This window comes from Gavialis gangeticus, unplaced genomic scaffold (assembly GCF_001723915.1).
Source record: "Gavialis gangeticus isolate Ggan-Ray unplaced genomic scaffold, GavGan_comp1, whole genome shotgun sequence".
Taxonomy (NCBI): domain Eukaryota; kingdom Metazoa; phylum Chordata; order Crocodylia; family Gavialidae; genus Gavialis; species Gavialis gangeticus.
The window spans coordinates 69,982,723-69,996,377 of NW_017728993.1; the positions used below are offsets into that span (position 1 = coordinate 69,982,723).

Here is a 13,655-nt window from a genome sequence, read left to right on the forward strand (position 1 = left end):
AGCTGCTGCGCCTTCCCGGCACTGCTCGGTGCCCGCACAGGGCACCCAGGAACCCCCAGACTACTGGGGAGCTCCTGTGAGGCCTCCTCACACCCCTACAGCCTCACCCGGTCCTCCGGATGATATACACAACTGAATCATGAGCCAACCGGCTGCAACCAAAATCATAAGCCTACCGGCTTCTACATCAAGTCCCGGCCGTCCTGGCTCTCGGGCCAAAGCCTTCTGGTCAGGCTTCTCTCCTCCTGCACCATAATGCAGCCCTCTATGTGCCAAGCGGCACTGCTCGGCCTAGCTCTCCCACAGCGCTCTTACACGCAGGCTGCCAGAAGGGAAGTCCCAGCCAGGCTCTGGCCTAGCTGTTTGTAAGAGCCCAGCCCTGCCCCCTTCCGGTCACATGGCCGAGCTGGTTACTCCTGCAACCCACAGCTGAGCTGCCCTGGTGATTGGCAGCTGCTCTAATCCTTACTCAGGAACGGGGCACCCAAGTGCCCCCGTGACACTGTCACATTAGAGCTTGACCTAAAATTGCATGCAAAAAAGTGATTATATCAGAAATAATAAGTTGTTATATACCAGCAATACTTTTTCCTTGTCTTTTTTTAAAAAACTAACACGTAAAGGTATATTGTTGTACTTTAGCCAGTCCACTTTTGAAAAGTATGATCTTAAAATAAATACTGTGTACTGTTAATGTCTTTCATTTGAGAATCTCAAAGCATTTTCACAGATATAAGATAAAATTTCTTGCAAGACACTTGTGAAGTAGGAGAGTATTCTTTTTTGCTGAAGAGGAGAATGAAGGCATAATCTAAAAAACTGGGTTGTGGTCACAGACAAGGGAGCCTATTGCATGGTTTGAAATAAAACCTTTATTGACTCATTTAATTTTTTTAGAGAACTATTTAAAGATCTGGTAGAAACCAGGGAATTTTCCATGCATAATTATATTCCGTCCCTCTCTTTTGCAGCTGCGCTAGTTAGGACACCACTCTTTCTAATGTTAGTGAAGAATTTATCTTTTCAATGTCTGAGAAATTTTAGCACTCATTAGCTGTTTTCAAAAGTGGACACAAAGTAGCTTTACTTAGATGCATGTTTTCAAATGCACAAGTCACGGGCTTGACAAAGTTGCACATGAATTAAATTTAGAAGTGCTGCTTTTTATCAAGATATTGCTCCAAATTCTTTATTCCTCATGGTGGGACCAGAGCATGTGCTGGAGGTACCTGGGTGACTGCAGCCATTTTTTTTCTGTAATCAGTAAAATGTATTTGGTCTCCAGAAAAGAGAAAGCAAGACACCAGTTCCTGCTTCCATTTTAATTTTGTATTATGAACTAAGTGTAATAGGATACACCAGTGGATATAATAGGTTGGGGAAACTTTAGCTACTTCATTTTATATTTGAACAATAGGAATGCCTGGTAATCCATTGGCAGAAGTATTTTTTAGTTCCTTTTTATTATGATGTCTTTGGGAAGAAATTACTGACCTTACCAAAATGTTTTATACTTGTAAGGAGGAGCAAGAGGTTTACCAGTTCCTCTGTATAAGCAAGTGTCTTGGAATGGTCCACACGAAGATATTGTTTGCAACCTGTTTCTAGGCCTTCGGACTGTCAACTACAGCAGTCCTTAAAAGCTCACTTGATTTAATCCTCATGTATTGACATCTGAGGTAGATCCGCAACTTATCTCTGTTTTTAAGTGCATCCACTGGTACTGATTCACCTCTGGGGACAAATAGTTGACTAATTTCAGGATGTCTCTGTCTACATGAGGCAATTTGAAGGCACCTTGTTACACAGTTTATGCCTTTAGGCAAATACAGCCTGGGGACACTCTTTTGTGTCAACCTTCTCAGACTTCAGAGGACACAGATTCGTTTTTGTTTCTTGTACAGTTGTTTCCAGTGAGAGTAACCGGGTAGGAGGAACTTTCTGATTTTGTAATGGTGGTCAAGCACTAGAACAGGCTACCTAGAGAAATTGTGGAATAGACAGACACTTGGCTGTCTTGGTTTAGTCAGGGATGATCCTGCCTTAAGCAGGGGACTGGACTAGATGACCCCTCTAGGTGATGTATTCTTAAAGCTGGCGCCAAGCTTTTTTTAAGGATCCTTTTTTCTAGCTTGATCACTTTTAAAGGGAGAGGGAGAAGAGGCCTTCTATATTTTTAGATATTTTTGGGTTCAGAAACAATAGAAATATGGCTATCTATCCTGTTTGATCATAGCATCTACTCCTAGTATCCTAAGGAAAAATTTGTGCTTCTATTTTTATAAAGGGAATATTCATTGGGGCTCTGTGTTTTTTGTCTCAAATTACCGGTTTTTGAATAAGACCAATATTTGTAATGGAAAACCTGCAAATGCAGCAATGTTCTGAGTGTCTCAGTGAAATCTCTCTTCTTGCATTCTCACCTATAATGAAAGTTTTACTGATCAAATTAGGTCTTCACACTTCTATAATACCTTGCTGCATCACTGTATGAGGAGAAATTCCTACATCTTGAACAAATAATGTAGACATTGCTTATAAGGAAGGGAACTGTATTCTTGACAGCGATTCCTCTGAAATAGATTTGGGTAAAGGTCATGATGGTGATAATGAACTCCCAGTGTGGTGCAGTCGCTAGAAGGCTAATACAGTTCAGATGTATAAATTGGGGGGACTATCAAGTAGCAGTTGAGAGGTGGTAGGACCCGTGTAAATCATTAGTGAGACCACTATAAAAAAGATGTTGACAGATTTCAAAGTTTTCAGAGAAAAGATGCAAGAATGATTTTTGTCTGGAAAATCTGCATTACAATGATATTAAAGAATGATCTATTTAGCTTTTCCAAGAAATGTTTGAAGTGACTAGGTTTATAGCCTGGAAATACTCCATAAAGAGGGAAACAGAGAGCTCTTTGATCTAGCCAACCACAGTGGAATAGGACCTAGTGGTTGGAAATGCAAACTAAATAAATCCAGGCTAGAAATAAAGTGCAGCTTTCTTTTTTCTCCAAGCAGTTAGGGTAAATAACCATTGAACATCTTATTTGTGGATGAGACGAATTCTGTACCATTTGAAACATTTAAATCAACATTGTCCTTTCTAAAGATGATACAACTCAACCAAGAATTCTGGACTTATGCAAGAAATTCTGTGGATTGCATTTATGAAGTGGGGTTTGGGTTATCGTTCCAGCTGGGCTTCATTTGTTTCTAGAGCTAACAAGCACATAGTGGAGTGATTATAGCACCTGCCATGTCCAGTTGCCTCGGACTCCCCAGCCTGAATAAGCAGCTGGGCTCACTGAGGACAGCCCTTGGCATTAGTCCAGAGCAGGGCTTTAACATGTATCTCTGGAACTGCAGCAAGATGCTTTTAACCACTCTGTCACTCCAGCCCACTGAGACAGACTAGGCCATTGTTTATAAGGCCAGAAGCGACTATTTACAATTGATAGAATGCAGATCACTTTCTTTTGGCTGTCTTCGCAGAGGGAAATTCAAAAAGGTATTTACATATAAATCTCTTTGAAGTGAGGTGATTTGATTCTGTATATTAAAATGACACTTTAAGGAAATGAAGTGCTGCTAGGTCTTTGCTTCCCTACAATTGTGTGTCCTCCAAATAGGATGGTAGCCTTTTACATTTGAGGAAATGACTCCCATTCTTCTACAGGATGCCTCTTGGAATATCTGTCTTACTATAGAAATAAAACTAGAAAGTCAAATTATACGCAGTAATAGTGTGTCTGAGCAGACACTGCTTTTCTGTCCCCGATGCTGCCTTTCATCAGCCAAGGTGATGGGGAGCTGTAAAAACCATGCTATCATCAGGTTGTGCTTTCCATGATGACTGTCTCTCCATCTTTCTGACATGGGATGAAATTACAATGTACTGATGTGTTCTCAGAACTCCTAGATCTGTAGTATTCACAGCTTCCTTCTCTATTCATCTTTTGAAGAGGTCTCCCATGTAAAGTCATTGTGGGAAAAAAGTTTCCTTCTTTCTAGAATTGAAGGCAATAAAGAGAACTTTTTTCTAGCTGATTATTTTTATGTACAAAAAATGCATTAAGTTTGCAAGGTGAAGTACTCAAAAGTCTGAAAGTACTGAAACTTGCCAGGTTGTAATGCTTAAGGCACCTTAACCATGCCTACTACAGCCTTTCTTAATATGGATATTTTGACTGGAATTCCATGCCATTTTAAAAGAAAAATAATGCAACAAAAACTTCTTAATGTGGAGCAACTTCAGTTCGCTAGAGATCATTAGAAGACACACAGACCAATGTTTTTAAAGGACCTAGAATTGTGCTTGGCTGTTTTGTACACTGGAGGAACATGCACAGAGATGAATAAAATATTGACTTTCTGTGGTGTTGCAAGTCGGGGTTACAAACTGGCAAGTAAGGGAAGGGAATGAAAGAAAAATCATGTAGTTCCTCATAAGACACAAATGCATCTATGTTTTGATTCTGTGAATTTTAAATTGTCTGGTTGCTTTTTCTCACTTTGGCTTTTTTCTGGGCAGGACTCAAATGTGGTGATTACAGGTAAATTGGTAGACTAGTTTGGGAGGACATAGTGAGGATAAGGGGTTGCATGCATAAAAGTTGAGTGATGCCTGAGGAGTGAGGACATGGAAGTATGGTCAAGGTCACATTTGTTGGAAGAACAGATAAGGCAAGAATCAGCTAAGGAGAGCCTGGCCAGAGATATAGGTGAAGCAGAACAAAGTAGGACCTTGACATGAAAAACAAGAAGTTTTAATTTGATTTCCAGATGTGAAGAACAACAACAGGTGGACATAAGAAATGTCCTTTAAGAACCTGAGCGACTGGGAAGAGCATTTTGATTTCTCAGAAGCATAGAAATTGCCACATAGTGTCTGATCCAGAGTCTGTTTAGTTCAGCAAGTCATAGTTTCATAGTTTCTAGGGTCGGAAGGGACTTGAACAGATCATCAAGCCCGCCCCGCTGCCCTGGGCAGGAACAAGTGCTGGGATCATAATACCCCAGCCAGATATCTATCTGACCACCTCTTGAAGACCCCCAAGGTAGGGGAGAGCACCACCTCCCTTGGAAGCCCATTCCAGATCCTGGAAGCCCTACCTGTAAAGTAATTCCTCCTGATATCAAGCCTGAACCTGCTCTCGATCAATTTGCGGCCGTTATTCCTTGTTATCCCAGGTGGTGCCCAGGGGAACAGAGCCTCACCTATTTTCCGCTGGTCCCCCCTGGTGAGTTTATAGACAGCCACCAGATCCCCTCTCAGCCTTCTGTTGTGGAGGCTGAATAGATTCAGGCCCTTTATTCCATCTTCGTAGGGCCTGGCCTGCTGCCCCCTGACCATGCGAGTGGCCCTCCTCTGGACCCTCTCAAGGTTAGCCACATCCCTCTTGAAGTGTGGCACCTGGTACTCCAACTACAGCCTGACCAGCACTGCATAGAGGGGAAGGATCACTTCCCTGGACCTGCTTGTGATGCATCTGTATATGTACAACAAGGTACAGTTAGCCTTGCTGACCACTTCCTTGCACTGGCGGCTCATGTCCATCCTGTGTTGTTGAGAAGGGAGTTCCCCAGCCTATAGGTGTGTTGCTGGTTCCTTCTCCCTAGATGCAGCACCTTGCACTTGTCTGCGTTGAATTCCATCCTATTCTCATCCGCCCACCTCTGTAACCTGTCTAGATCTAGTTGGATTCTCTCCCTCCCCTCCAACGTGCCCACTTCTCCCACATCTTTGTGTCATCAGCGACTTTGGACAGCATGCTTTCCACACCTGCCTCCAAGTCGCTGATAAAGATATTGAATAGCACAGGCCCAAAGACCGAGCCCTGGGGAACTCCACTGCCCACATCCCTCCAGACTGAAAATGACCCATCCACCACCACTCTCTGGGTGCGACCATTGAGGCAATTTGCCACCCATCTGACTGTGGGTATCAATGCTGCAGTCGCCTCATTTTTTTTATGAGAATGGGGTGAGAAACAGTGTCAAAGGCCTTCTTGAACTCCAGGTAGATGACATCTACCTCATCACCTGCATCCAAGGACTTTGTGACCTGGTCATAATAGGACATAAGGTTAGTTAGACAGGATCTGCCCTCAATGAACCTGTGTTGGTTGGCCCTGAGCATTACCTCCCATGCTGGGCCCCCACAGATGTGTTCCTTGATAATTTTCTCAAAGATCTTTCCAAGGACCAAGGTGAAACTAACTGGCCTATAGTTACCTGGGTCCTCCTTTCTCCCCTTCTTGTAAATGGGGAGCACATTGCCCTTTTCCAGTCCTCTGGGACCTGGCCAGAGCACCACGAGCTCTCATAGAGCCATGCCAGGGGCCCTGCTATGATCCTCGCCAATTCCCTTGGTACCCTTGGATGAAGAGCATCCAGACCTGTTAATTTATACACATTCCGCCCCTCCAAGAGTTCCTTAAGTAGATTGTCCCTGACCCTAGACAATTCCAGGTTCTTCAAAGGAGCAAAATGTACAACAGTAGAAAGTTAAAGGACAGTCTACTGCCAAGAACATCTTTTGTTCCTCTTAAGTAGATACTGGTTTAAGAAGTGAGGGTATCCCTTCCTGGAGTCTTGTTATCTATTATAACTGGAGTGAATTTTCAGGTTTTCTTTAGAAATGCCCAAATCAGTTTTGCTAAGCTTTTGCCTTTTGCAGAATCATATGGTTGTGAATTTCACAGTTATGTATTGCATGGTAGAGTGTTTTTTCATTAGTCTTGGATTTGCCACCTTTCAGTTTCCTTGAATGTCTCCCAGTTCTTTGCTGTCTATCAGCCTCCCTCATTCAATACTTAACTTCACATCCAGTGGAATGAGGTCAGGATTCTTCTGTTGTATGTACCAAGTTTTATTTAACTTTCTTTTTGTATGCAGGTTTTTGAATGAAAGGAAAATTGATGTTAAATGCTTTGAAAAAATCAGGTGGCAGTCTTCTACCTTCCTTGTAAACTATATTTATTAAGATCTGCAAAATAAATCTGATTCTCTATTTGGACCTGTAGTGCTTTAAAATGCATGCTTAAATCCCTGTTGATTGCATGGCTTAATGTTTCCCTTCACATCTTGCATAGGAAATTGCACAGCAAATGCATTGAAATCAGATGGTTGTTGGCACGAGTCCATTTGGGTTATCTAAGAGTTCAGTCTTCAACTTTCACTTGGCACAGTTCTTTAGTATTGGAGCTACAGTAGGTGCTTGTTCCAGGAGGGCAGACCTTAGGTCTTTGCTGAATTTTGCGGTTCTCAGGAGTATCCAAAGGGTGCCAAAGACAGAGGCTGTCTCCTGCAGAGGGGAGTTGTAAGAGAAATGTTTTGTTTTTTTTTAAGAAAGGAAGAAAGGAATTTCCTTTATAATTCTATGAATTATGTTATCCTGTGGGTTTGACCTCTCTCTCTGTTCCATCTCTCCTTTGGCAGCTTAAGGAGCATTTTGCTTAAGCTGAGAAGCACTGAGGGATATCTGTAGCCCTGGGCCTTTTGTCACCTAGGTTAGAATGTTTGGATCAGATTTTGAAGTGTACATGTGTTCTCAGTGACTAACTGCTTTTAAATGGGTCTGGGGTGTCTGGGAAATGATGTGCAACTAATACATAATCTGCAGAGAAAGTGTATTTGGGCAACTTGGCTTTACTGGTAAGTAACTTTTTGGAGGGGGGAAGGGAGGAGGGATAACAAAATTATGAATTATCTAGGTCTTCAGGGTCACACTTTTTTTAGAATATGCAAGACAATAGTATGTAACAATCAATTAACTTCTTTTTACTTGTATTTGCTTTGTGTTTTAAGTAACAAGCCAAACCCCAACCAGATCAATGTAAATAATGTCAAGCCAGGAGTGGTAAATGGTACGGGAGTGCAGGCACAGAACACGGGAGCAGGACGAGCCTGTGAAAGCTGCTATAGTAAGTGATTTGAAAATGTAGTTGCTGTCCAAGAACAGTATAAGTATTGTAGCATTAAGAGTAAAGTTAAGCTTTAGTATGTTAAGCGTGGAACTGGGTAGCATTTTACTTTACATAAATTCTTCTAAATTTTTAAAGATGTTGTCTTAGAGCTGGTGTTTCCTATGGAATAATACATGAGCTCTGGGTGAAGACAAGTGATAAATTCAGTGGAGAGGTCTGGGTGATTTCCCCTTTCCTCTTTCCCCACACTCCTCTGTCTTGAAGAGTCTACCTCAGGGGCGGGCAGTTATTTTGGGTGGCCGCTCATGAATTTTGGCAAGCCATCGAGGGCTGCATGACAGGCAGCCAGGGACAAACGAATATTAATTTTCTAAATTTTTTTTAGGCGTCCTGCAAGCCGAATAAAATGGCCTGGCGGGCCAGATTTGGCCTGCAGGCCGCATTTTGCCCACCCCTGGTCTACCTCCATACATTTTCTTTGGTGTTATCTGTTAATATGTTTAGGCCTAATGACTTTCTTTTCTTTATGGAGAACCAGAATGTGCCAGAATACAGGAATATATGAAGGGTCAAAATGATGGATACCTTTTCTATTTCTTGGTAATAAATTTGCCATATTGAGGAAGCTGGGGAGGGGGCTCATAGGGCAGAGAATAAATATTTTACAGTCTCCTTAATATGCATAGAGATATTTGCATTTCTCTGTTGCATTGTCAAGAAGTCTCCCTGTCCCTTATTCACATTATTTTTAAGTGATATAATAAAAGATAACAGCTAGTGTTGAAATCATTATAATTCAATGAAGATGGTGATTAAACTTTTAATTAACCTGGAGTTTTTGAATGCTGTCTAGTTTTATTTATAGTATGAAGCCAAGTGGTCTCTTTCTCCTTTGAAATGGTGAAGATCGTTATAAAGAGAATAAACTTGGAAGTGTTTCTGTTTAAGAATATATATAATTTCCACCTTTGTTATCCCTAGCCACACAGTCTTACCAGTGGTATTCTTGGGGTCCCCCTAACATGCAGTGTCGCCTCTGTGCATCCTGTTGGACATACTGGAAGAAATACGGTGGCTTGAAAATGCCAACACGATTAGATGGAGAAAGACCAGGACCAAATCGCAATAATATGGTAGGTAATCTCCAGTATAGATTGCTTAACACATGTGTTCATGCTCCAGCACAACTCAGTTCCCATTAACAGTAATAGGAAAAGCATTCTTTTAGTACTACTTACACCACGTAAAAATGCACTTACCTGTTTAAAACCTTAATGCAATGGAATGTTCATTATTGTCTAAAAATCAGGCCCCCTGCGGATGTGTTAAATTGGAGGCCCAGAAATCACTAGCCCTCTTTGAAAAATGTGGTTTGTTCCACAAGATATTTGAATCGAATATCAGTGGTGGATGTGACACTTCTGCTACAGTAAAGTCCTGATTATGCTTTTTATCTTGGTAGTAAATTTCAGTTTGATTTGTTTTTCTTAATCCTTTTACATACTTCAAACTGACGTTGGTTCTATTTTTTCCCTTTTTCTTGATTTGTCATTTACGATAAAGCCTTTCTGTAATAAGAGAAACTCAGACTTAAGTGCACCTTTGTAGAAAGAGAAGCAACATTTCAGATGGGGGGCGGGGGAGAATGCTTTATTAAGTTCTTAAATTGTTTAGCATCATCCCTACCAGTTTCTTGCTTCACACTGTTGCCTTTGCTTCAATCTCTGAACCCTTCTGTCAGTCTGTGCCATCTCCAAGCTCCTCTTTGTCCCAAGTTTCACTTTTTCATGCCTTTTGGTTTCTGAAAATCAGCCAGCTTCCCTTGTCCCATATTCTCTATGTTCTCCTAACTGAAAAATATCTATGGAGTGATATGTGGAGACCAGCTTCTCCTTGAACAAAAATTGGAGGGCAAGAATGGCATTTCCTACTTCTTATTCTGATAATGGGGCTGCCTGTGCTTTCTGGCCAATAAGAAAACACCTTCTTTTTCATTTTGCAAGTGCATAAATCATGACAATGAATGCTTACTGGAATGAAGTGTAGTGCTGATGTAAGCCATGAATAGTTGTACAAAGGCTTTAAGTTAGGGTAGACTTGTTGAGATCTGGTTTGTTTGGTTTTTTTTTATTTGAAAGATCTGAGTTGAGTGTTTCTTTGCAAATTCCAAAGCCTGCTGTGACAGATTCATATTTTGCCCTGTCTGATTTTACTGTGTAGTTTGTTGTAATCTAAATTCTGGCACACAATTTTAGATCAGTTTTTCACTGACTTCAGTGGGAGCTATGTTAGATCTCTTGTACAGAGTTAACTAACATACACAGGTCTGGATTCTTTGACTGTTGTCACAAGACTGCAACTGCACAGAAGCAAATAGTTTACTTTATGACTGGCCAGACTTTCCTTCCCTTCCCCTTTAAAAATATTTGGAAGATGGGGTCTTATAGGAAGACGTAGATGAGAATGAGTTGGAATAAGTTACGTGTCAGAAGTACTCATGTCTTCTGTTTGGGAATCAATATTTTAGAATGAATTTTTATGTGGAGTTTACTTCCTGACTTTCTAATTAAGATCAGTTATCAGAATAAGGAGATGCTCAGGCTTTTTCCATTTTCCTTCTTCTTAAGAGTCCTCATGGTGTGCCAGTGCGAAACAGTGGGAGCCCAAAGTTTGCCATGAAGACACGACAAGCGTTTTATCTACATACAACAAAACTGACAAGGATTGCCAGACGCTTATGTCGAGATATTTTGCGCCCTTGGCATGCAGCAAGACATCCCTATCTGCCTATCAACAGTGCAGCAATCAAAGCAGAGTGTGAGTATTTGCCTGACCTGACATCTGCTTACTTAAGAATGGGAGAAACCAGTACTTGAAATTATTTCCATATGAGAAAAAATGGAATTGTCTCATAGATTCATCGATGTTAGGGTTGGAAGGGACCTCAGTAGGTCATCGAAGATGAAAAGATACTACAGCGAAACACAGATGAACCTACTAAGTCTTTTTTTTTTTTTTTCCAGAACTATCCTAATTGATTACAGTATTTTCCAAATAGCTTTTAAAAATGATAGACTGCACTTTGTTTTAAAACATTGTACCCATACTGGGTATGTTCCTTTGCTTTGTGTTCCTTGCCTAAATGTGTACCTACTCCATAAACATTATTCTGTTTGAGAGAGCCCTCCAGCAGAGTTGATGTGTACTTAGCTGGGAATTACATTGATGTTGTAATATGAATGCTTTCCTCTTACCCTGATATATTCTTTGCAGGTACAGCACGCTTACCAGAAGCATCAGAAAATCCATTGTTGTTAAAGCAAGTTGTTCGAAAGCCTTTAGAAGCAGTACTGCGTTACTTAGGTAAAAATATTATTGGCAAATTTGTCTCGCTGTTTGCCTATATTCATCGTGCTTGGGCTGGAAAAATAAGATTTCTCTGAAAAAGCCTTATCATTCTGGAGAATACACAGTGTCAATATTCTGAAATAATTCAGTTAATAGGCAACTGTCATCTTCTGAAATGGGAAGATTCAAATGGTACCTGCACCCTCATTTTCTTTCTGTTCTCCCTGCTTCACACACATGTGGTAGCTTAACAATTTACTGCTACGTGTCTACTGCCTCATTGGAAACTTCTGTTTCTGGGGGGTTGTGATATAGCAGGGGTGGGCAAAATATGGCCTGGATCCGGCCCACAAGGCCATTCTATCGAGCCCGCAGGGCCCCTAATAAATGTAGAAAATTAATATTTCTCTGCCCTTGGTTCCTGTCAAAAATGAAAGGACCCAGGGGAAGCCCACCAGGCTCCAACAATAGTGGGGCCTGCCTGGCCCCACCCCCCCAGCTGGAAGCCCCTACCGGGGCTTCTGGTTTGGGAGCGCGTGGCTGCCCCGTGCCCGAACTGCAGGTAAGGAGTAGGGAAGGGTGGGACCCCGGGCAGGGAAGGAGCAGGGGGGCAGGGAAGGGCCCCTTCCCCACCCTGTGGCTGGTGCCATGTGCTGCAGCTCTTCACAGCCAACATGGGGCTGCCTGTGCCTGCTCTGGACAACCCTGTGTGGGCTGCGAGCAGCTGCAGCAGGGGGCAGCGGCCATGAAGCCAGGAAGGGGCCGCTTTTCCCTGGGCTCCTTCCCTGCACGAAGAAAAGCGGCCCCTCGCCCCCCCCGTGGCCAGGAGTCCCTGCTGCAGCCGCTCGCAGCCCACGCGGGGATGTCTGGAGCAGGCACAGGTAGCCCCAAGCTGGCTGTGAGCAGCTGCAGTGTGGGGCACTGGGATTGGGGCAGGTGAGGGGCTGCTTCCCGCCCTCCCCCCTTGCGCTCAGCACCACCTTGTAACCCAGCCCCACTGCCAAGCTCCAGACATCCCTGCGTGGGCTGCAAGCAGCTGTAGCAGGGAGCACCGGCCATGGGGTGGGCGAGGGGCTGCTTTTCCCCACTGGCAAGCAGGGGGTTGGGGCTGCGCACTGCCCCCATCCTGTACCACGGGGCTGGGGGGCACTGAGTGTGAGTGGGCGGGGAGCCAGTGGGAGCATGGGGCCTGCACCGGTGCCCCAGGGCCAGCACCAGTGGGGTCCAGAGAAGGCCGGCAGGGGTATAGGGTCCCAGCTGGCCAGGGCTCTACGGAGCTTAGCCAGCTTCCCCCTCTCCCTGCTGGTGCAGCCCAGCCTGGCTCCACAGACCCCTGCCAGCCTGCATCCTGCTTTGGGCCCCACCAGTGCTGTCCCTGGGACATTGGTCCCAAGATGGTGACCAGGAGGTGGGGCACCTGTCAAGGGGTGGGGCTACCCATGTGGCCCTCCACAGCCTGCCAAAACTGGGTCAGTGGCCCTCCACCTGAAATAATTGCCCGCCTCTGTGATATAGTCTCCTTTCTGTTTTGCCTTTGGTGTCTGGATTGGTGATTTGATATGCAAGTGAAACCTTCTGTGAATGACTGGTTTGGTTTACAATACAGTCCCACCCTAGTTTTAACCAGATGTAATTCCGAGAGAGAGAGAGAGTGATCCCCTCCCTAGCCCCATCCTTTCCCCTCCCCACAATCTACCTGTCTTAGTTGTGAATAGCCCCAATATACAGGGCTTCTTCTGTGAAGATAGAGCAGTGCTACTATCACTACTATCCCAAAGCCGTATCTGCAGCTTGCATTCATGGTCTCTCTTCATCTTAGTCTTGGCTTTCAGCACCTCTTCTGTCTAAGAGTTGGACCTCCCTTTAGATTATCCATATCGCAGAATCGCTGTATAGTGGGGCAAATAACTGATCAATATGTCACCAGGGCTTACTAGACAATGAACTGGGGCTTGTTTTCTTGAGGACATAAGCCTCTGAGAGTAAACTTTTTGTAGTGGAAAAATGGTTGAGGCATAGGAATCAAGTGGGAGACTGATTAGTACTTGGGTACAAGAACTTGAGGTAAGATCTAGGCATTGGCAGTGACTCAGCAGGTGGTTCTCTCCTATCTGGACATAAGTATGCTCCATGTGCAACCATGGAATTAGTCTGTATTAATACTGCAAGTCATAGCAAATGTGCATCATAAGTTTTATTTAAAGGAGAGAATCCCTTGAGAGGGGTTGTCAAATAACAGTATTGGTACAAGATGTAGTTGGTAGTACATTATTGGCAGTTGAATGTGTTTTGGGAGATGAGTAACTTAACTGGTATGTAGCCTGGCATCAGACTATAACTCTTTAACTGCATATTAATTAAAAAAAAAAAAAAAAAAAAAAA

General features: G+C 43.2%; 1 protein-coding gene across 4 annotated transcripts in view; it reads left to right on the forward strand.

Annotated features, from left to right (window-relative positions):
• The window catches only part of MTA1 (metastasis associated 1), a 140,666-nt gene that overhangs the window by 93,631 nt on the left and 33,380 nt on the right, over positions 1 to 13,655 (forward strand). For all 4 annotated transcript variants that reach the window (XM_019501989.1, XM_019501987.1, XM_019501988.1 and 1 more), the window contains exons 12-15: positions 7,807 to 7,922; positions 8,907 to 9,058; positions 10,553 to 10,742; positions 11,199 to 11,288. In XM_019501989.1, coding sequence (XP_019357534.1) covers positions 7,807 to 7,922; positions 8,907 to 9,058; positions 10,553 to 10,742; positions 11,199 to 11,288 — 548 coding nt within the window. The remainder of the gene's footprint in view (positions 1 to 7,806; positions 7,923 to 8,906; positions 9,059 to 10,552; positions 10,743 to 11,198; positions 11,289 to 13,655) is intronic.